Genomic DNA, 25,373 nt, shown 5'->3' with positions numbered 1-25,373 from the left:
ACTGCACTATAGTGAGCATCAAATCCAGTGTAACGTTCTTCATTGGAGAAGTCTGACCTGAAGGTCAGGCTGAGGAAGTTTCCGGGTGACACGGTCACTTGCTTCCCTGGCGCCTGCTCCGTATCTGTACTTTCACGTCCACAGAAAACCGACAATATCTGCTCATCAGTCTCCACCTGAAATAAAAACCATAAACCATAAAGCATAAACCATCTCATGTCTTATTATTCATCCAAACTACTGTATATCTATAACAGGTAACATAGACGGGCACCGATGTGAAAAAAAAACTAACAACCTGGGGGAATTTCTCGAGGGCTTTGAACCTAATTTTAGGTGAATAATTGGATTTTGCCCATATTCGGTCTAAGTTCTATTTATGACCCAGGACGCGACAGGTGAATATTTTTTAGATGCAAAATTTATTTAATCTGCCTGTTTTGATTATTTACCCAAAAGTTCCCATAATCCCCAACTTGCGCCCAATTTATCATCTGCCTAAAATCTATTTGGAAACATGAGTGCCTTATTGTAATGTTTTTTCCTATGTCCTTTGTGGTAGTGAATTCTTACATTGCATCAGATGTAGAAGCTAAGTTTGGGAATCTATTGAACGTACTAGTATGGTTCTTTCTTTTTGCTTCATAACCATTTGTAAAAAAAAAAAAAAAAAAAAAAAAAAAATTCCTATTTCTTAAAAAAAATATCCAGTTAATAAATAAAAGAAGAATAAAAGATTTCTCCATTCTGAGGGTTTTCTTGCGTCTTATTATTAGTAGAGAGATAAATGAATATAGAGTAGTCACACAGACGCTGGTTCCTTCTGGTCTATTCTTAGTCGGACGTTAACCTGGAGGTCATTGTCACTTGCTGTAAACACTCGGCGATAAACCCTCCAACTCCTAATGAAGTCCCGGTACAGATCAGTGCGACGGCTGAAGACACTGACTAATACCCTCATTAATATCCTGTGGGAAGGCCGGTATATACATACAGTCACTGTACATCCGGAATAATTCATGATGAATTTCACTTCCTGTTGCTTCTATAGCACCAACATATTCCGCAGTGCTGTCTGGACGTTGTTATCAAACTGGTCCCTCTTCCCAGTCGGAATCACAATCTAACGTCTTTATCGCTCAGGCCGGGGCCAGTTGCATAGAAAGCCAATGTACCTCTATGTGGAAACCAGACAGCGTGCTCCGACTGACAAAGCGAAGAGTCATAGGCTCCCTGCTCTTACGCACTAGTGGTCTTTGACACCAAGCACCTCGACGCCCCGCTCTTCTCTTGAGCTTAAGACCGCTGGACAGGTCCGCTGCCCCGCTCGCTGCTGTGATCTGAACTGTAACTATGAGCACTCGTAATGAGCGCTCACAGCTACATGCAGCAGCAGCACTGACAGGGCGGGAGCCATTGGCTCCCTTCCTGTCTGTCACTCTTGTGGCCGCAGGAAGTGTTTTCCCTGCGGTCACAAGTGGCCGCTCTGTCCTTGTGGTGTCGGTGCTCCAGTGACATCACTGGAGCATCGGCGCCAAGACAAGGGGAGTGCGGCCTCTTGTGACCGCAGGGAAAACCCTTCCTGCTGCCACAAGAGTGAAGAGAAGAGGAGACGCCCGGACCCAGGTGAGTATAAGTGTTTGTTTTATTGTGTTATATACTATATGGGAGGGGGAGCACACAGGGGCCTGTGTAACTGGGGGAGCGCACAGCGGGGGTCTATATAAATGGGGGGAGCACACAGTGGGGCTATATAACAGGGAAGACACAGGGGGGCTATATATAACTGGGGGAGCACACAGGGAGGCTATAGACTACTGGGGCTTCACAGAGGGGTCTATATACTACTTGGGTCAGCACACAGGGGGTCTATATACTACTTGGGGCAGCAGAATGGGGTCTATATACAACTGGGGGAGCACACAGGAGGTCTATATCCAAGTGGGGGAGCACACGGGGGGCTATAAACTACTGGGGGAGCACACAGGGGGTCTATATACTACTGGAATAGCACACAGGGGGTCTATATACTACTGGGGGAACACACAGGGGTCTATATACTACTGGTGGGGCACACAGGCAGTCTATATACTACTGGGGGAACACACAGGAGTCTATATACTACTGGAGGGGCACACAGGGGATCTATATACTGCTGAGGCAGCACACAGGGGGTCTATATATAACTGGGGGACACACAGGGGTCTCTATACTACTGGGGCAGCACACAGGGGGGTCTGTATACTACTGGAGGAGCACACAGGGGGTCTATATACTACTGAGGGAGCACACAAGGATCTATATAATACTGGTGGAGCACACAGGGGGTCTATATACTACTGGGGAACCACACAGGGGGTTTATATACTACTGGAGGAGCACACAGGGGTCTATATCCAAGTGGGGGATCACACAGGAGGTCTATATCCAAGTGGGGGAGCACACAGAGGGGCTATATACCACTGAGGGAGCACACAGGGGAGCTATTTACAAGTGGGGGAGCACACAGGGGGTCTATATACTAGTGGGGGAGCACACAGGGGGTATATGCAACTGGGGGCAGCACACAGGGGGTCTATATACTTTTGGGGGAGCACACGGGGGGCTATATATAACTAGGGGAACACACAGGCGTCTATACACTACTGGGGGAAGCACACAGGGGGTATATACTACTGAGGGGAAGCACACCAGGGGTATATACTATTGGCGGCTGCGCACAAGGGGTATATACTACTACTGGGGGCAGCACACAGCGGTCTATTGTTGTGGAGTGCGTGTCGAGGGGGGGGCCCAGACATAACTTCGCTTGGGGCCTCAGAAATGCAAGACCGCCCCTGCTCATACGGTCACTGTTGTGGCTGCGGCCAGCGATACGCCTGTGGTCACAAGAAGCAACTCTCTTTTCCATCACTCCGGTGCTGAAGTGACAAGTGCTTGTAGATAGTGGATGAAGGAAAGAGGCTGGTGGACTGCGAGGCAGGTAAGTATAGGTGTTTGTTTTTTATTTACTTCTAAAAAATGAAAGTTAAGGGGTAAAAATCTTAAACTTAAAGTTATGATTTCATTTTTAGGAGTCTAGTGGACAATATCACTTGAAGGGGTATTCCACTCAGACATAACTTTTCATATGTTGCTGCCCATGGTGAGACTAACAATTTCTTCCATATTTGTTATTATCTATTTAGTCTCCTTCCCCCAGTTCTCAGCTGCTGCTTTCTGCTGAAGACACAAAAAAATCTGTGTGTGAGATTTTTTCTCTGTCTCCCCCCCCCCCCCCCCACTCCCTCTTGAGACAGCTGATGTAAAGAAGTCCCTGACTGGCTGTATCTGCAACATTGTAGCTTTTTGGTAATGTTGGGAGGGTTATTCTGAGGTCAAGTTGTGGATGAACTCACTGTGATTAACCCTCTCAGCATTACAAAAAGCTACAATATTGCAGATACAGCCTGCCAAAACTTGTTAACATCATCTGTCTCAGAAGGGGGGGGGGGGGGAAGGGGTGACAGAGAGAAAAGCTCACACACAGATTTTTGTGTCTTCAACAGAAAGCAGCAGCTAAAAACTCAGGGAAGGAGACTGAATAGAAAAAAACAAGTATGGAAGGAATTGTAAGTCTCACCATGGGCAGCAACATATCAAAAGTTATGTTTGAGTGGAATACCCCTTTAACACTTTTATCATGAGGCTGCTAAGGATGTATGGGCAAAGCTTGGGACTAAGGATGGTCCGAACCTGCCGAGGTTCGGGTTCGTACGAACCCGAACTCTCGGCATCAGATTCCCGCTGTCTGCCCGCTCCGTGGAGCGGGCGGATACAGCGCTAGGACCGCCTGAAAAACTGGGATACAGCCTATGGCTATGGCTGTATCCCAGTTTTCCAGGCGGTCCTACCGCTGTATCCACCCTCTCCACGGAGGGGGCAGACAGCGGGATTCATTGCCGAGAGTTCGGGTTCATACGAACCCAAACCTCGGCAGGTTCGGACCATCCCTAGTTGGGACTCACGCCCACTTTATACACAAAGACTGTTTTCAGTTTTAAATAAAATGATACAATTTGGTTGTCGCTGTGATTGTACCAACCTGAGGAATACAGATACCATGTCAACTAATGAATGGTGTAAAAATAAAACCCCTTTTTGGCGGTATAATGTATGGTAAAAAGAAAGTACAGTTGGTCCTTGGCTTGTTTGTTACAGGAATAGTTGTACTGTGTAATGGCGTCTTTCATTTTACCATAACATGTATGATGGAATCCCAAATATATTATTTATGAAGATATAAATTGGTGAAATCGTAAAAAAGAATGCAATATGGTAACGTTTGGGGGGTTCCTGTGTCTACGTAATGCACTATATGGTAACAGCGACATGATACTATTATTCTATAGGTCAGCCCGAACACAACCATATGCAGGTTTACACAGATTCTCTAATGTTATATATATTTTTAATTAAATCATTTTTTTTTGGCAATTAAATATTAATAAAATGGGCCTATTGTGACGCTTATAACGGTTTTACTTTTTCACCTACGGGGATGTATGAGATGTAATTTTTTCCGCCATGATCTCTAGTTTTTATTAATACCATATTTGTGAAGATTGGACATTTTGATCATTTTTATAATTTTTTAAAATATATAATGTAACATAAAATCAGTAATCCGCGCACTTTTTTCCCTCTTTTTGTGTACGCCGTTCACCGTTCGCAATGACACTTGTTATATTTTAATAGATCGGACAATTACGCACGCTACGGTATATTATATGTTTATTTATTTATTTATTTATTTTTATATGTTTTATTTATATAATGGGAAATGGGGGTGATTTAGACTTTTATTGGGGGAGGGGTTTTGGGGTAGTGTGTTAGTGTTTTTAACTTTTTTTTATACAGTTTAAGTCCCTTTGGGGGACTTGTACATACATAACTTTCATTTTCTACACTGTTCATTGCTATGCCATAGGCTTAGCATTGATCAGTGTTATCGGCGCTCTGCTCATTGAGCGTGACTGTGCAGGCTCAGTGACCAGAGCGCCGGTCAGACCGCACAGAGGAAGGTAGGAGACCTCCGGCAGTCCGTTTTACCGATCGGGACCCCCGTAGTCACACTGCGGGGGTCCTGATCAGTAAGTGAGAGGGGACTCCCCCTGTCACTTACACTTAAACGCTGCGGCCGTGCCGCGATCACAGGCAATGTCACGCTGCAGTGCGGTCGCTGCAGCGTGTCATTAACGGTGAGGTGCCGGCCGCTGATTGCAGCTAGCCTCCACCTGCTATGAAGCGCGCTCCGCTCCGGAGCGTGCTTTATAGCTGAGGACATACCGGTATGTCCAGGGTCGTCTAGGGGTTAAAGTGTAGGTTAAAGGGGTACCCCAGCTATTTTTTTTTTCTTTCAAATCAACTGGTTTCAGAAAGTTATATAGATGTATAATTTACTTCTTTTAAAAAATTTAAAGTCTTCCAGTACTTATCAGCTGCTGTATATCTTACAGGAAGTAGTGTATTCTCTCCAGTCTGACACAGTGCTCTCTGCTGCCCCCTCTGTCCATGTCAGGAACTGTCCAGAGCAGCAGTAAATCCCCATAGAAAACCTCTCCTGTTCTGGACAGTTCCTGACATGGACAGAGGTGGCAGCAGAGAGCACTGTGTCAGACTGGAAAGAATACACCACTTCCTGCAGGACATATAGCAGCTGATAAGTACTGAAGGACTGGAATTTTTTTTAAATAGAAGTAAATTATTAATCTATATAATTCTCTAAAACCAGTTGATTTGAAAAGAAAAAGATTTCGCCGGAGTACCCCTTTAACTGTGGGTTCAAAGCATACTTTACATACAAGTGAAGGGGAGCTGGCTTAGAATAAAGGACATTCCTGAGGAGTGCACACAGATCAGCTACAGAAGGTAACTAACCATACTATCTATCAATCTAACAAAGGGGACGGACAATTCACTCACTAGGGGACAGACAAAGAGACAGAAGCGAAAAAGGAAGCGGGCTAATATGAGCTGGGAATCCTGTCCACATATAAATGATACAGCTCCACTTCATCTACTCGAATCCAAACTCATGTTTTAAGGACAAGGGTTATGCAAGCTGTGAGGTTATAGAGGGAAGAAGAAAAGAAACAAAGGGAGATGGCATTCAGGCGGACCCCGGTGCTGACTATTGTGACAGATCAGCAGGGAACAGTTCACAAAGTCCCTGGCTCCAGTGAGCAAAACTAACAGATATGACAAAGAGATGGAACACTGAAAAAAAGAAAAAAAATAAAAGAAAAACAATAGCTGGGGATGTGATGATTTACCCTTAAAAAAATAAAAATAAAATAAAATAAAATAAATAAATAACAATAATAAATTATTTAAATTAAATAAATATTAAATAACTAATACATTATTAGTTATTTATTATTTATTTTATTTATTTAATTTTAATTATTTAATTTATTTATTATTATTATTTATGTATTTATTTATTTATTATTAGTAATAAATAAATAAATAAAATAAAAATTAATTAAATAAAATATATATTTAATTAGAATTATATATACATATATATCTTTCCATTAGACTGAAGAGCGCACTGCAGCTGTGGGAGAACTGGGTGTGAGTATTACCCTTCCCCAACCTTCCATCTTCTACATAATCCTTAATTTGCACTTAAGTTGAATCTCCCCCAGGAGGAATGCTTTGGCTGTCAATCATGTCCACATGTTTACATCATTATCGGGGCCAAGAAAAAACATTTAATTAGTAACAATCTGTGTGTGCTCATCCATCAGCCGCAGCGCTGAGATAGGCCAGGAAACGGCAAATATTAGCTTATCCAGAGGCCGCTGTGTTTATCCGAGGGCAGAGGACACTTGTCTGCTCGGAATACTTTGGAATGAACTTTATTTCAGATAAAAATCCTCTATACACTTTCTATGTAGGCAGAGATTCCTGGTTGTGTCCATAATAATTAGACCATGTAACACCACCAGTAAGCATGTAACACCACCAGTAACCATGTAATACCACCTATAACCACCTAACACCACCAGTAACCATCTAACAACACCAGTAACCATGTAATACCACCTATAACCACCTAACACCACCAGTAACCATCTAACACCACCAGTAACCACCTAACACCACCAGTAACCATCTAACACCACCAGTAACCACCTAACACCACCAGTAACCATGTAACACCACCAGTAACCATGTAACACCACCTATAACCACCTAACACCACCTATAACCACCTAACACCACCAGTAACCATCTAACACCACCAGTAACCACCTAACACCACCAGTAACCACCTAACACCACCAGTAACCATGTAACACCACCAGTAACCATGTAATACCACCTATAACCACCTAACACCACCAGTAACCACCTAACACCACCAGTAACCATGTAACACCACCAGTAACCTCTAACACCACCAGTAACCATCTAACACCACTAGTAACCATCTAACACCACCAGTAACCATCTAACACCACCAGTAACCATGTAACACCATAAGTAACCATCTAACACCATCAGTAACCATGTAACACCACCAGTAACCATGTAACACCACCAGTAACCATCTAACACCACCAGTAACCATGTAACACCACTACTAATCATGTAACACCACCAGTAACCATCTAACACCCCCAGTAACCATGTAACACCACTAGTAACCATCTTATACCACCAGTAACCATCTAACACCACCAGTAACCATGTAACACCATCAGTAACCATCTAACACCACCAGTAACCATGTAACACCATCAGTAACCATCTAACACCATCAGTAACCATGTAACACCACCAGTAACCATATAACACCACTAGTAACCATCTAACACCACCAGTAACCATCTAACACCACCAGTAACCATGTAACACCACCAGTAACCATCTAACACCACTAGTAACCATCTAACACCACCAGTAACCATGTAACACCACCAGTAACCATCTAACAGCACTAGTAACCATCTAACACCACCAGTAACCATGTAACACCACCAGTAACCATGTAGCACCACCAGTAACCATCTAACACCACCAGTAACCATGTAACACCACCAGTAACCATCTAACACCACCAGTAACCATGTAGCACCACCAGTAACCATGTAACACCACCAGTAACCATGTAACACCACCAGTAACCATCTAACACCACCAGTAACCATCTAACACCACTAGTAATCATCTAACACCACCAGTAACCATGTAACACCACCAGTTACCATCTAACACCACCAGTAACCATGTAACACCACCAGTAACCATCTAACACCACCAGTAACCATGTAACACCACCAGTAACCATCTAACACCACCAGTAACCATGTATCACCACCAGTAACCATGTAACACCACCAGTAACCATCTAACACCACCAGTAACCATGTATCACCACCAGTAACCATGTAACACCACCAGTAACCATCTAACACCATCAGTAACCATCTAACACCACCAGTAACCATATAACACCACCAGTAACCATATAACACCACCAGTAACCATGTATCACCACCAGTAACCATCTAACACCACCAGTAACCATGTAGCACCACTAGTAACCATGTAACACCACCAGTAACCATGTAGCACCACTAGTAACCATGTAACACCACCAGTAACCATCTAACACCACCAGTAACCATCTAACACCACCAGTAACCATCTAACACCACCAGTAACCATCTAACACCACCAGTAACCATGTAACACCACCAGTAACCATATAACACCACTAGTAACCATCTAACACCACCAGTAACCATCTAACACCACCAGTAACCATGTAACACCACCAGTAACCATCTAACACCACTAGTAACCATCTAACACCACCAGTAACCATGTAACACCACCAGTAACCATGTAATACCACCAGTAACCATCTAACAGCACTAGTAACCATCTAACACCACCAGTAACCATGTAACACCACCAGTAACCATGTAACACCACTAGTAACCATGTAACACCACCAGTAACCATGTAACACCACCAGTAACCATCTAACACCACCAGTAACCATCTAACACCACCAGTAACCACCTAACACCACCAGTAACCACCTAACACCACCAGTAACCATGTAACACCATCAGTAACCATGTAACACCACCAGTTACCATCTAACACCACCAGTAACCATGTAGCACCACCAGTAACCATGTAACACCACCAGTAACCATCTAACACCACCAGTAACCATGTAACACCACCAGTAACCATCTAACACCACCAGTAACCATGTAACACCACCAGTAACGATGTAACACCACCAGTAACCATCTAACACCACCAGTAACCATGTAACACCACCAGTAACCATGTAACACCACCAGTAACCATGTATCACCACCAGTAACTATGTAACACCACCAGTAACCATATAACACCATCAGTAACCATGTAACACCATCAGTAACCATGTAACACCATCAGTAACCATCTAACACCACCAGTAACCATATAACACCACCAGTAACCATGTAACACCACCAGTAACCATGTAACACCACCAGTAACCATCTAACATCACTAGTAACCATCTAACACCACCAGTAACCATGTAACACCACCGGTTACCATCTAACACCACCAGTAACCATGTAGCACCACCAGTAACCATGTAACACCACCAGTAACCATGTAACACCACCGGTTACCATCTAACACCACCAGTAACCATGTAACACCACCAGTAACCATGTAACACCACCAGTATCCATCTAACACCACCAGTAACCATGTAACACCACCAGTAACCATGTAACACCACCAGTAACCATGTAACACCACCAGTAACCATTTAACACCACCAGTAACCATCTAACACCACCAGTAACCATGTATCACCACCAGTAACCATGTAACACCACCAGTAACCATATAATACCATCAGTAACCATCTAACACCACCAGTAACCATGTAACACCATCAGTAACCATCTAACACCACCAGTAACCATGTAACACCATCAGTAACCATCTAACACCACCAGTAACCATCTAACACCACCAGTAACCATATAACACCACCAGTAACCATGTAACACCACCAGTAACCATATAACACCATTAGTAACCATGTAACACCACCAGTAACCATATAACACCACCAGTAACCATCTAACACCATTAGTAACCATGTAACACCACCAGTAACCATGTAACACCACCAGTAACCATGTAACACCACCAGTAACCATGTAAATGTTTGATCCTGTGGTATGATCTATAGCTTTTACCTTGGCGTAGTCATACTCGCATAGGTACGAGGGCTCCAGATCAAAGTGAATGAAGTAGAGCTTGATGCGGAATCCCTCAGGTACCGTGATGTTCCAGGTCACCTCCATCTCACTGGGATAAGAGTCGGGAAAGTTGGGTGTTCTGATCTCGCCGTACATCTCCCTGAGCACAACGACATTTCCATCACATATCAACCATAGAAAGGGAGCGATCAGGAGAGATAACCTAGAAAAGAACCATACAGCATTATATACAACACATACTAAACACTCTGGATCTTTTATGCCACAAGATGGAGCAAAAAACAACCACTTTATACATGTAATATTAAAAGGGTTAGGCTATAAAAAATCAACTGGTACCAGAAAGTGCCAGAGATTTGTAAGTTACTTCCATGAAAAGAATCCACCACTTTCTGCAGGACATACAGCAGCTGATAAGTACTGGAAGACTTGACATTTTAAAAAATAATATTTTTTTTATAAAGTACATTACAAATCTCTAGTACCAGTTGATTTGTAAGTTTTTTTTGGGGGGGGGGGGGGGGTGGGGGTGAATTACCCCTTTAATTGTAGACAAGTAATCTCTGTTCTATGGAGATACTCATGGAGTCTGAAACTTATGTAAAGTAATTCCCTAATACATCAAAAGAAGTCACAGGACACAAAGCATCAAACAGCGTCTGCTCCTCAGCTACTAGGGGAGGTCGGAGCTTCTCTTATATCATTCTGACAGGAAAGAACAAAGAGACACCAAGAGATCATGGATGGAAATGGGAATGAATATGTTGTAGTCAGGAGAAGACTATGCTGAATGGACGGTCACCATTCCAGGGGGTCTGCATGGCCGGGCCCTCTGTATGGTTGTTTGTCTGATACAGATGTTTTACTCTTTTCCTTCAAACTTTGATTGTTCACCCAAAAATCTTTTTCTTTCAGATCAACTGGTGGCAAAGAGTGCCAGAGATTTGTAATTTACTTTGATTAAAAAATCTCCAGTCTTCCAGTACTTATCAGCTGCTGTATGTCCTGCAGGAAGTGGTGTATTCTCTCCAGTCTGACACAGTGCTCTCTGCTGCCACCTCTGTCCATGTCAGGAACTGTCCAGAGCAGGAAAGGGTTTTCTATGGGGATTTGCTGCTGCTCTGGACAGTTCCTGACATGGACAGAGGTGGCAGCAGAGAGCCCTGTGTTAGGCTGGAGAGAATACACCACTTCCTACAGGGCATACAGCAGATTATAGGTACTGTAAGATTTGAGGTGTTTTAATTAAAGTAAATTAATCTCTGGCACTTTCTGGCATCAGTTGATTTGAAAGAATTTTTATTTTTTGTGAACTACCCCTTGAAGGAAAGGTGCTGATAGACAATATATGAACGTTGTCAGACTATCTTACATGTATGGGGGCTCCTGACTCCCCCCTTACACCTGCTGTCCAGAGAACATGCCCAGTCCTGTGTTCTGTAGAGGACGAGCTCCGTCTCCATATTGAAATGACCACACTCTTGGCTTAGTGCGTGTGTACAGTATATGGCGGCAGATATTGTCTCTTGTTGTCAAATTGTCTCTCATTCCAGAAATCTGGTGATTGACAGATCGGCTGATAAAGATGTTCTGCAGCAGATGTTATTGACGGATATTGGTATCATAGGGTTCTTATGACACTTGAAGTCAAGAACAAGAGGACATAGTGAGAGGTTATAGGGGGAAAGATCATAAGCAACGTGAGAAAATATTACTGTACTGAAAGAGTAGTAGATGCTTGGAACAAACTTCCACCAGATTGCCCCACAATTGGCAGCACCGTGTGGTTATTAGTCACCGTGTGGCGGTCTGGTTTATCTTGCATGCATTGATTCCGATAAATTACTCAATTCTGTCTTAGTTCTCAGCAAGAGGGGTTTAAAGTGCCAAGGAGGTGTGTAAGAGACACAGGCCCGCTCTTCATAGTATCGCCTCACTTCCCGTGTCCCGCCACCCAACCTACCCTAAGCTTTCTCTCAGCCTACCCCCAGCCAACCCCTAGCCTACCGCCAGCTTACCCTCAGCCTACCCCCAACCTTCCCTCAGACTACCCACAACCTACCCTCAGCCTACCCCCAGCCTACCCTTAGCCTTCCCCCAGCCTACCCTTAGCCTACCTCCAGCCTATCCCCAGCCTATGCCCAGTCTACCTCCAGCCTACCCTCAGCTTTCCCCCAGCCTACCCCCAGCTTACCCCCAGTTTACCCCCAGCTACCCCCAACCTACCCTCAGCCTACCCCCAGCCTTCCCCCAGCCTACCCTTAGCCTACCCCCAGCCTTCCCCCAGCCTACCCTTAGCCTACCTCCAGCCTACCCCCAGCCTTGCTGCTTCAAAAAGGCTTCTGAGAGCCCAAGTTCAATCCCCCCTGCATGCTCCATGTATTACAATGACGGCACAGGGATCTTTCCAGCTTCCTAGCTGTACCACTACTCACATAATCTCTGCGTTCCCTGCCTGGCAATCAGAAAGACTAGGGCGAATTTGGTGGCAAGTTGAGAGAGCAGAGCGGGCCGGTGGCTCTATCATGTCTACTTGCCACTTTGAACCACGAATAAAAGCAACTTGCAATATATGCACCATGTACAATGTAGTCATGTTTTTAGCTGATTTTGCTGAATCTATGGCCATATCCATGTTTTCTAGGACTCCCTAGGGCTGCAATTACCTTCAGCAGCCACCACTAATCCAATGCTGCATGATGGGGTGTGGACAAACGCTCAGCTCCAAGTTCTAATAAGGACTTAAAGTCCTTAAAGTTGTATTGAACTTAAAGTAGGAGTCCAACAAACTTTTTTTTATTAATTTTTATTAATGTATTGTATTGCCCCCCAAAAGTTATACAAATCCCCAATATACACTTATTACAGGAAATGCTTATAAAGGGCTTTTTTCCCTGCACTTACTACTGCATCAAGGCTTTACTTCCTGGATAACATGGTGATGTCACTTCCTGGATAACATGGTGATGTCACTTCCTGGATAAAAATGGTGATGTCACTTCCTGGATAACATAGTGATGTCACTTCCTGGATAACTTGGTGATGTCACTTCCTGGATAACATGGTGATGTCACGACCCGACTCCCAGAGCTGTGCGGGCTGTGGCTGCTGGTGAGGATGATGGCAGGAGGACACTGAGGAACACAGGGCACTGGAGGGACACTGAGCATCCCACTGCCATCATCACCATGTTAATCAGGAAGTGACATCACCATGTTATCCAGGAAGTGACATCACCATGTTATCCAGGAAGTGACATCACCATGTTTTCCAGGAAGTGACATCACCATGTTATCCAGGAAGTGACATCACCATGTTATCCAGGAAGTGACATCACCATGTTTTCCAGGAAGTGAAGCCTTGATGCAGTAGTAAGTGCAGGGAAAAAAGCACTTTATAAGCATTTTCCGTAAAAAGTGTATATTGGGGATTTGTATAACTTTTGGGGGGGCAATACAATACTTTAATAAAAATTTTCGCCGGACTTTTCCTTTAAAATTAACTGGTCCCTTATTCACAGGATAGGGGACAAGTAAGAGATCATGGGGGGGGGGTCTTACCTCTGTACCCCCTGGTGATCTCCAGATCAGGACCCAGGTCCTTTATATTATATACAGTCGTGGGTACAGCATGTGATTTGCGGCTCTATTCATTTTCTATGGAGCCGCCGAAGAGAGAGCCAAAGGAGCCGGGGGCCAATCTGGAGATCGCCAGGGGATACGGAGGTCAAACCCCCTCAATCTCTTACTTGTCCCCTATCCTGTGGGGAGGAGGATGTATGTAGTGATACTAATGCATTGTGCCATAATGAGAGTGAGAGGAAGTATTGAAGGTCTGAGACATATCATCATACAGGAACTGTGTAGAAGTGTTAGTGGAAGGTGCGGTGGGCCTGTGCAGGGAGATGTAGGCCTATGGCTTGAGCATTAAGGAGGAACGTCTCACCTTACAGACTGCTTTACATTATGTGATACAAGATAACTGCTGTAGATGTTAATTAGCGGAAGTGCAGAGAGACTTTATTATCCTTATAATAATAATTAGACTTGGAGAAGAGGGTTATTAAGTAGGCCATGTGCTAATTTACACCTACATTTAGGTTTGTATGAAAATACACTGAAAGGGAATCTGTCACTATATTTATTCCACCTTAAATGAGGGCAGCATAAACTAGTGACAGAAATGCTGAACAGATCAGTGTATTACTTACATCATTCTGTTCAGCCGTTCTCCTAATATGCAGGAGAATAGGATTCTTGCCGCATTGTATAGACAGTGACCTGCTGATTGATAGGTCACTGTCTATACACAGCATGGATAGATAACTGCCAATCAGCAGCTGGTGGGCGGAGTTCTCTGCTTCTCATGAATATCCATATCATATGCATTGTAATACCACACACCACCTTGAGACAGGGGTGGCGCTGTTTTTGCAAGAAAGTAGCTGTGTTTTTCCTACTCCTTAAATACAGAATATACAACAGGACATTTAGCATTTGACTTTAGGCAAATCAACATAAATTGTGCACAGACGATATGTGGGTTATAGATTGTGAAGACGACTCGTAGCCTTTGTACTAGGAGCAGATCGGGAGAATGATTCGATTACTGCTGCATTTTGCATTTCAAAGATTTTCTTCTAAAACTCTAAGACATTTGCGAGAATGATTTCCATTTTGTTCCCGAGTGTCAATCTTCCCGCACAGAATTCTTATGCAAATGAGTTTATTCAGTGAAAACTGAGGAGTAAGTCAAGTGATTTAGATTCACTTTTCTATGTAGAGGAATAAACTTACATGACAATTAGAAGCCGGCGGAAAGCAAAATTATACATTCTTAGCCAAGTGACACTGGTTTTATTAGACTTCTCCACACTCTTTCTTCTTGTGTTTCTTTGTTTGCTGCTTTTTTTGTTTTGTGTATTTTTGATTTTTTTTTTTAATATTAAAAAAAAAAAGAACATCACTCACACGTATCCAGTCTGTCCTGTCAGTATAAGTACAGGGTGTGAGATACGGCAACATGGAACAGACTTCACCGGTACACAATACAAAAGTATCTACCTACCGGAGGGGGAAAGTTCTGGAATAACAAGTTATTTATTCAACTTCAATTTAGTTTTCTGATACTCATGGCTACAGGTCCTATTACATGGGGCGATCTCTGGGAGCAAGCGAGCAAAGACCTGTTAGGTTAGCGCTCGCTTGCTTCTCGTTCCCCGCTCACTGCCTGCGCTATTACAGGTGCCGACAGTGAGTGGGTAGGTATTGGGGGGGCGCGGGGGCTGCAAGAGACGCTACTTGGACGATCTTTAGATCATCCGGGGAGCCAATAGGAGATAGCGGCGGTCTGCTGCCACCTCTCCTATTATACGGAGTGATGGCAGCGGATCTGCTAACATCATTCATGTCGGCTGTTCGTTGCCTATTATTACGTGAAGTGATTATCGGTTGCAATGGTCGATAATCGGGCCTATTATTAGCCGATTATCAGCCGTTATGGTCGATAATAGCTTGGTGTAATAGGGTGTGTAAAAAGGCTACAATCACTTGACATGCGCAATGTCAGCTGACCCTTGTCTTTCAACATGTTGAAAAAAATCCACACCAATAGCGAGAGTCTGCTGGATGTAGTCCGCCGCCATCTCCCCGTAGCAGCTCCCTGCACCAACCCCCATTTTCAAAAACGGGCAGCTGGCAGGGGTGGGGGGAATGTAATAAGGAGTCCTAACTTACTGCTCCCTTTGCCCGCGGTAAGCGGCGGGACCGCCCTTGTGACCCCCACCAAACGGCATTTTTCCCCGAGTTGTGATGACATTATGACTCGGGGGGAAAATGCCTGTCTCGGCTGATGGACAGCCCGCTCAGCCAATCAGTGACTGGAGAGGCCAGTCCATCAGCCGGGTCGTGATGTGTGCAGTGCTGTACATCTGCGTCCACTAAAATGTTATATACAGTCCTTCGTTTTCAAGTTGCTGTGATTTAAAGGGGTTATCCAGCACTACAAAAACATGGCCACTTTCCCCCTCTCTTGTCTCCAGATTGGGTGGGGTTTCAAGCTCAGTTCCATTGAAATGGAGCTTAATTGCAAACTACACCTGAACTGGAGACAAGACAGGGGGGAAAAAGTGGCCATGTTTTTGTAGCGCTGGACAACGCCTTTAATTGAATTAAAGTCCACGCAGCCACATGACTTTTGTCGGACTCCAGTGGGAATGAATTATAACTTTTATGTGACATTCGCCATTGAGTTTTACTGAGCTGTAACTGTTGCAGGACTTTGCTGTAACACAAATAAACAGCAGTCAATGGCAGCGGCAGTGACCTGGGGGCAGGGGCCCACTGAGATGTTGCGACACTTGTGAGACTTTGGATGTGTCACGTCGGCTCTTTTATAGTTACTGGGTAGTACCGACAGTCACTGGCAAACATTATTGTTCCCCTTCAGCTCTTTAACATTACTCAGGCATATTAAAAAGGTGAATGTATCCTACTATGACGTATAAGACTATTACAGATGTTACTTGTTTTATACCCAGGAGCCAATCAACATTTATTCCAAAGCAATGTTTAAAAACACCCATAAACATCAATGGAAACCCACTAAATGTTTATCAGCTGAAGTGAAGAAACACAGACTTGTTCCTGTATCTCTGTATTCCTGATCAGTGATGTCTATAGACCATTACTAGACTAAAAGTAAGGTGCTTGACAATGACGGATAGGTGCACAGATTAGTCATCGACCTCAGGCTCTCTATAGAGGTGAAACAAAGCTAAAGAGCGAGATAAATATTTATAACTGCAAACTACTAAATAAGACAAAGTATCAAATCTGAGAAGCCGAGAACATGAAATGATAACAAGTCTACCAGTCTACTTACACTTTGTCTCCATAGAAACCATTGGATATAAAAGTAGCTAAATGTTGCTTTTTTTTTTTTTTTTTTTTTAAATAAAAAAATGTATCCATAAAGTATATAGTAAAATGGAAGCTATAGATTGCCACTTCTATGGACCATTAGCCTATTAGGGCTACAAAGTGATTTGTGGAGTCAACTCCACCCCTCAGTAAATTTTATATATATATATATATATATATATATATATATATATATATATATATATATATATACTAAATGGAATTCATTCTAGACTATTGGGTTTTAGTATAATTTCTAGTGTAGGTATATATAGTGTGGGTTTATATGAATTAAGCAGGAGCATGATTTGAATAAATGAATTTGAATAGAACCAATGTTATAAACAATTAGAACTTTTCAGGTCTATTCACATGTACTTAATCTTCTGTAGACTTCACACTGTGGATTTGATCAGTATAACTAAATAGCTTAAATCCGCAGCATAAAATCCGCAGCATAAGATCCGCACCATCAAATCCGCAGCAGATTAAATAAATGTGAACGTCACCTAACACAACCATTGTCTTCAGTTCTGATCCTCTTATTTTGAAGGTATAAGTCCAGAATGGAGCATTAACACTTTCAGGACCGGGGGTCTTTAAAATGAGTTTTGACTAATACTTTGTAAAGTTGAAAATGTAATGGTCAACCAATATTCAATAACCACCAAACTGGAAACTTAAACCTAAATATTGTAGACTCAAAGAGGTTTCATATTGGGTAGTATAGTTAAACCAAGTTTTAAACTCGACTTCCTAAGAAACCTTAGACATTTAAGTGCTCATTCTACCCATATGGCATTGGCTCCATACACAGACCTCTATATACACGTCTCATACATAGAATGGCCATATGGACAAGAGTGGTAGGGAAATTGTAACCAAAAAACTGCTCATTCCATGGGCAACACTGCAAAACATTGTATAGAGATTGTATAGAACTGGCAATAAACAAATGTTATGTGATCACATGATATAGAAACTTCCATATAGGCCTGGATACGGATAAACCTGGCACTGGATATAGCGCAAGCACATGGGATATAGCAGGAAAGATTGCCGCCAGTAACATTAACTAACATTGTAATCATTGTTATTCTTACTAATAATATTATTTTTGAATTCTTATTATGTTAACTGAAGTAGTATAACATTACAGCCCATAGTGCTACAGAGGCCTGTTCCATCAATCTGGGGCCTTATATATGCACTTTACTTCTGCTTCATATTGTCATATTCTCTACCTACAGTTACTTATATTAATACCAAAATAAATGTGAATTTTACACTATGTCCATATTCAGTGTGTTTACTTATAAAATAATAAATAAAAAATAATAAAATATAAAGAACATAATAAAGATAACTATAAATATATATCATAATCATAATCTTTGATATATATATATATATATATATATATATAAATTATTGTGAGATTTGTTATGTTATTTACTAATTTTATATAAAACTTAAGAATTGCCATTTTTTTTAACTTTCTCCTAATAGATTAGATGTATAACAGAAGCAATAATAGGACACACGCTAACTAACCAGGCGGATTAGCTGCACTACACACAGTATATGGAACCAGTGCTAAGAGTATGTAGAACAGTTACTTAATAGCAAATGCTTAGAAGTGAAGTCAGACACTCATCATAAATCATTTCCAAGTTATGACTTCACCAAGTTTCCAGTGCAGCTTGTGGCTTGTGCTTTTCTTACTAACCTCATGTTGGCAGGCTGAGCTGTTTTCTGTCTGTCCTTTGTGTATGTGTGTGTGCCTGGTCCCCAATTGCTGCTCTGCTTGGGTCCAGCTTTGTTGTGCGGCTCCTGTGTTGTGTGCCTGGGAGTGAGTGCTGCTATTCTGTACGCAGGTCACGCCTCCTGGTCTGGGACTGTTCCTCAGCTAGAGGGAAAAAAAAGAGAGAGAAGCCTGACGGGACTTTAAAATAAGTACTTAAGTTGGAAGGCAAAAAAAGAAGAAAAAGAGCTATTTGTACAAAACTGCTCCCTGAAGTGCAACAATTATAACACAATTACAACTTCCACAAACTACAGTATAACGCCGCATTAAGAAATGGAATGATTTGTAGCTATCCATATTACACGCCTGTAAAGCTGGGATCACACTACGTTTATTTAATTTTTTTCTTCCAATTTTACAAAGAACAGATTTTTTTTTTAAATAATGGAAGTCAATAGGAAAACAGATTAAAACAAATGCACACAAATGCATCAGTTTTTCCATCTGTTTTTTTTTTTGTAAAAATGGATGAAAATGCTGATGAAAAAAACATAGCCTTAAAGGAGAAGTCCCACCAACTTTGAACTCTACAGGCAGGCGGAGTCCTGTAGCTGTGCTAGCTGGAATGCCACGACCCTGGCTGAGTGACTGCCCGCTCAGCCAATCAGTGACCGGGGACAACGCTCAGCCGGGCTGTGACGCTGCCGCAGGAGCTGGGTATGTGACATACCCGATATCCTGCAGAAGATGACGTCCGTCTGCAGTGAACGAGACCCTGGCGGCCGCACTATGAGGCACGAGGGTTAAGTGAATCTGTTTTTTTTACACTGACCCCACCTCCATGCATCAAAGTTGGTGGGACTTCTCCTTTAACCCCTTAACAACATCGGGAGTAAATGTACGTCACCGCGCCCTGGTACTTAACGCAAACGGGCCATCCCTGCTTGTTGGCACGGGGGTGATTAACCCCCCCATGCCGACGATCGCTGCTATATGCTGATGAATACAGATCAGCATATAGCAGCTAAATTCAGCTTTCCGGGTCCCGGTGACCCGGAAAGCAATGGCGATTGGTGCTGTCCGAGACAGCACCAATCACCATTAGTGTCCTGGGGAAAGATGGCGCAGATGCCACCCCCACGATCTCTGTGATAGGCCGACCAGTACCGGCTGGCCCATCACGGCAATCAAACTGTTAAAAAACTGTGTCCCCGAATTCTGCACCCCTCAGCTAGGTAGCTAGGCAACTCCTCCTTTTTGGCGTAGGGGCGTTTTTCCCCCTTATATCCTACCGCCACTGTCTGCTGATAAGTGCCGCACATGAGTGCGGCATTTATCAGCAGCTCCTTTCTTGGCGTAGGGATATTTTTGATTACTGTCAAAAAAACGTAAAAAAACACTACACTACACCACACTACATGAAATAAAGTTTTACACTACACTACATTACACATTTACATACCCCATATACCAATCCCCGTATAAAGATGGCCCCCAGGGTGTTTTCGGTGGCGGACGCATACACTATTATTGCCTCCGACACCGAAACAGCCAGTAAGGATGAATAGGGGGGATCCTTCTTTCCTCCATTCATCCTCATCATCCTCATCATACAGTGACGTGTCTGGGGGTAGCGTAGCGTATGCTGCCCCCCAGACACGTCTTTTCCGCCAGTACCGTCCTAATAAGAGATGACGGTATGGCGTGAAATTCTACAAACTCTGTGAGAGTACCTCAGGGTACACTTACAGATTTAGGGTACGTGCACACTGCGGAATGGCGAAGGATAACCCTTTGTGCATTCCGCAGCTGGCACCCGCCGGCGGACTAATGGAGGCGCGTGTCTCCGCCCGTGTCATAGACTCCATGTTATGCATGGGCGGATTCCATCGTCCGTCCAAAGAATGAACACAATCATTCTTTGGACAGAGGGCGGAATCCGCCCGTGCATAGAATGGAGTGTGACACGAGCGGAGACGCGCGCCTCCATCAGTCTGCCGGCGGGTGCCAGCTGCGGAATGCACAAAGGGTTATCCTTCACCATTCCGCAGTGTGCACGTACCCTTAGAGTGTATGAAGGAAATGACACCCAAATCCAGCCCCCAGATGCCCCCCCCTCGTCCTCCGAGTTATTGGGAAGATCGTTCGGGAACTGATCTTCCCACTGCTGGATAAAGGTTACCACCTGTACGGGGATAACTTTTATACCAGCACCCCCTCTTCCGGTCCCTCGCTGCCCTGTAGCTTGCGGCACGATCAGAAAATATCAGAAGCAGTAATAGCGCCCTAATATTTAGCAGCCATGGAGCGGACCCAGCGCTTCTGGATATGAAGGACCCCGGATCGCACCAGGACAACATTTTCCAGGTGACGTCCCCCACACTGGAGAAAGGGAGACCCCAGAAGAAGTGCAGAGTGTGGCCTAACAGGGGGAGCAGGAAGGACACCATTTTCCAGTGTGACACCTGTCCTGATCACCCCGGCCTCTGTATACTGGATTTGATGGACTCCTGTCCTTTTCAACCTTATAAACTAATAATTGGCCTAACACCCCCAAATAAATTAGAATTGTCCCTTTTCCCCAGCTAAATAGGTATGGCCGCCATTCCCATTAGAGGATACCATGATGCAATTACAAAGCCTCTGTGCGGCCAGGACAGTAGAAACCCCCCACAAGTGACCCCATTCTGGAAACTACACCCCATAAGGAATCTAACAAGGGGGGCAGCGGGGATATGGCCGCCTGGTGACGGCCACATTTGTGCCATAAAAATAAAAAAAATGGTATTTTTTATTTTCATGGCACATGTTCTACATATGTGCCCGTTACCAGTGGGGTCCATATGCTCACTGCACCCCTTGTTAGATTCCTTACGGGGTGTAGTTTACAGAATGGGGTCACTTGTGGGGGGTTTCCACTGTCCTGGCAGCACAGGAGCTTTGTAATTGCCACATGGCCTCCATCCTCCATTCCGGCCTCTAAATGGCGCTCTGTCCCTTTGGTGGCTTGCCCTGTGCCAATATGGCACATTATGTCCACATGTGGGGTATTTTCATACTTTCATTACCCTCCACATTTTGCATTCATTTTCTTTTTTAACTCCATGTGGAAATGGAAAAAATCAAGGCTAGACAAACATTTAGTGTAAAAAATGTTTAATTTTTACACTAAATCATGGATCTTGTCTTTATTTTTTCATTTTTACAAGGGGTTAAAAGATAAAAAAAAAACACAAAATGTGTAGACAATTATCCCTGAGTACAGAAATACCCCACATGTGGACATAAAGCGCCATGCGGGTGAAGGGTAAACCACCAAAGGGAAGGAGCGCCATTTGGATTTTGGAGGCTGGATGTGGCCAGAATGGATGATGAACGCCATGTCGCATTTACAGAGCCCTTGTGCTGCCAAGACAGTGGAAACCCCCCACAAGTGACCCCATTCTGGAAACTACACCCCTCAGGGAATGTAACAAGGGGTGCAATGAGGATATGGACCCCTTGATGATGGGCACATTTGTGCCGTGAAAGTGAAAAAAAGTTTTCACTTTTACATCACATTGTTCCACATTTGTGCCCGTCACCAGTTGGGTCCATATGCTCACTGCACCCCTTGTTAGATTCCTTGAGGGGTGTAGTTTCCAGAATGGAGTCACTTGTGGGGGGTTTCCAGTGTCTTGGCAGCACGAGGGCTCTGTAAATGCGACATGGCCCTTGAAATCCTTTCCAGTGAAATTCAGCTTCCAAAAGCCAATTGGCGCTCCTTCCCTTTGGAGGCTCATGCTGCGCCCGCTTGGCACTTTATGTCCACATGTGGGGTATTTCCGTACTCGGGAGAAACTACGCTACACGTTTCGTGTTTTTTTTTTTCTTTTATCCCCTTGTAAAAATGAAAAATGAATGCTAGAACAACGTTTTAGTGTAAAAAATAGATTTTTTCCTTTTTTACACCACATTGTTCTGAAAATCTGTGAAGCACCTGTGGGGTCCAGATGCTCACCGCACCCCTTGTTACATTCCTTGAGGGGTGTAGTTTTCTAAATGGTGTCCCTTTAGGGGTGTTTTTTAGGTTTTGGCACCCCAGAGCCTCTGCCAACCTGAAGTGGTACGGTCAAAAATGACCAAATATAACGGAGGCGTTGAAATTCACTAAGCGCTCCCTTATATCTGAGGCTTGTGGTTGCGTCAAATAGCGCAATAGGGCCACATATGGGGTATTTCTATAAACTGCAGAAACGGGGCAATCAATATTGGGGTGCATTTCTCTGGTAATAGGTTTATAATTATGAAAAATATTGGATTACAATAAAATCTCTGCACAGAAAATTAACATTTTCGAATTTCTTACACACTTAGCTTTTATTTCTGTGACTCTCCTAAAGGGTTAAAAAAACTTTCTGGATGTGCTTTTTCAGAGATTGGGGGGTGCAGTTTCTGAAATGGGGTGCTTTGTGGGGCTTTCTAACATACAGTCCCCTCAAATACACTTTTAACCTGAACAGGTCCCTAAATATATCTGATTTAGAAATTTTACTGAAAATTTGGAAAATTGCTGCTAATGTTTTAAGCTTTCTGTTGTCTAAAAAAAAAAAAAGAAAGATAGTTTAATAAATGCCGCCAACATAAGGTAGACATGTTGCTAATGCTATTTAATATATAATCTATGTGGCATAACCATTTTCTGTATGAGCAGAAAAGTTTCAAAGTTGGAAAAATGCATTTTTTTCACAATTTTTCACGTTATTTTGGTGTTTTTCATAAAGATTCATTATAAGTATCAACTCCAATTTACCAGAAATGTAAAGTACCATATGTCACAAGAAAACAGTCTCAGAATCAGACGGATAGGTAAAAGCATCCCGAAGTTATTAATGAATTAAGTGACACTGGTCATATTCATAAAATTTGTCTCTGTCCTTAAGGCCATTTCAGGCCCGGTCCTTAAGGGGTTGAAGATAAATTAATTTTTTTTTTTTTGTTATAAATTACAGAATACTTAACAAGTTCTTATATGTGGATATAACACTAGTGGTTTATTATTCCTGACGCCTTGTGTGTGGTGCACAAGTATGTCTCCCCAAGGCAGTGATGTAGCAAATGCTATAGACTCACATATTATTAATGAGGCTAAACTCTCACGTTCCATGCGCAGTCCGTAATACTGAAAAATCCCAGTATCATCATTCATAATGATGCCGGGAGATCCGAAACGTTTACATCTTCGCATATTGAGGCGTCTTCGCATATTGAGGCATATAAATATCGCATTATTCTTGTCTAAAGGCCCCACAAAAGTTGCCCACACCTGTCATATGGGGTCAGACATGTTAAACTTTAATTGAACAATATTGTATAGTACTAGATCGAACAATTCCGCACGCTACGATACCAAATATGTTTGTGTTATTTTATAATTTTTTTTTTGTATAATAGGAAAGGGGATTTGAACTTTTTGATAGATTGCATATACTGATCAATGCTGTGCTATTGCATGGCATTGATCAGTACTATTGACCTGATTGCTGATCCGACAAGATGGAGGTAAGTTTTTCAGCTCCGCCTTTCAGGGATAGTGATAGGTCCCAAACAGTCAGTCAGCTTTGTATTTACCTCCAGCTGAATTCACCGTTAATAACCATAATAGTTGTTTCACCCATATGTCTCCCTTATATTGTAATTATGGTTCTCACCCGCTTTATTGACACTTTTAGAGGCCACTCTCATGATCTGGTCTGGACAAAGGTTTAGAAGAATCTGGAAACGGCCCAGGGTATCCAACTCGAAAGCACCAATACAGACCAAACCTCTTTGTTATTCTGGCTTTAAAAATGATGGCAGGGTATGGTTATCCAATGGAAATCTTTGTCTTAAGGTGCATTACAGGAACGGGTGGGTTACAGGACCAAGAAAGGTTATCCAGCTTGGGGTTATTTAGTTTAGAAAAAAGAAGTCTTTAGGCCCTATAACACCAATTGATTATCGGCTTTTGGGACGATAATCGCTTGGGGTAGTAGCTACTGTCAGCTAATACTTGTCTTTCAACACGATAAAGACAGTTTGCTGTCCGTCACACTGCGTAATAGGAGAGGTGGCAGCAGACCGCCACTATCTCCTATGGGATACCTGAATGATCACAATGCATAAATATATGAAAGTCAAGTACAGAGATCTTTCTAGTGATCTCCTTACTCCTAGGTAGGGATGGTCTGAACCTGCCGAGGTTCGGGTTTGTATGAACCCGAACGCTCAGCAGCAGATTCCCGCTGTCTGCCTGCTCCGTGGAGCGGGCGGATTCAGCGGGAGTAACGCCTGGAAAACTGGGATACAGCCTATGGCTATATCTCAGTTTTCCAGACGGTCCTCCCGCTGGATCCGCCCGCTCCACGGAGTGGGCAGACAGCG

The 25,373-nt window shown here is 43.2% G+C and overlaps 1 protein-coding gene across 3 annotated transcripts in view; it reads right to left on the bottom strand.

Moving 5' to 3' along the window:
* The window catches only part of MASP1 (MBL associated serine protease 1), a 66,358-nt gene extending 47,280 nt beyond the window's left edge, over positions 1–19,078 (bottom strand). The window contains exons 1-3 of one of the 3 annotated variants that reach the window (XM_069974428.1): positions 18,954–19,078; positions 10,281–10,506; positions 1–176 (exon numbers count right to left, since the gene is read on the bottom strand). The exon at positions 1–176 is cut by the window's left edge and continues 2 nt beyond it. In XM_069974428.1, the coding sequence (XP_069830529.1) occupies positions 1–176; positions 10,281–10,506; positions 18,954–18,958 (407 nt within the window). In that variant the 5' untranslated portion in view covers positions 18,959–19,078. The remainder of the gene's footprint in view (positions 177–10,280; positions 10,507–18,953) is intronic. The other 2 variants (XM_069974430.1, XM_069974429.1) reach the window with 2 other exon arrangements.
* Positions 19,079–25,373: the final 6,295 nt, after the last annotated feature.

The sequence above is a fragment of the Dendropsophus ebraccatus genome, chromosome 6 (assembly GCF_027789765.1).
Source record: "Dendropsophus ebraccatus isolate aDenEbr1 chromosome 6, aDenEbr1.pat, whole genome shotgun sequence".
NCBI classification, from domain to species: Eukaryota; Metazoa; Chordata; class Amphibia; order Anura; family Hylidae; genus Dendropsophus; species Dendropsophus ebraccatus.
The sequence above is the reverse complement of the archived record's forward strand: the minus strand, read 5'-3'. Positions and strand labels throughout refer to the sequence as shown.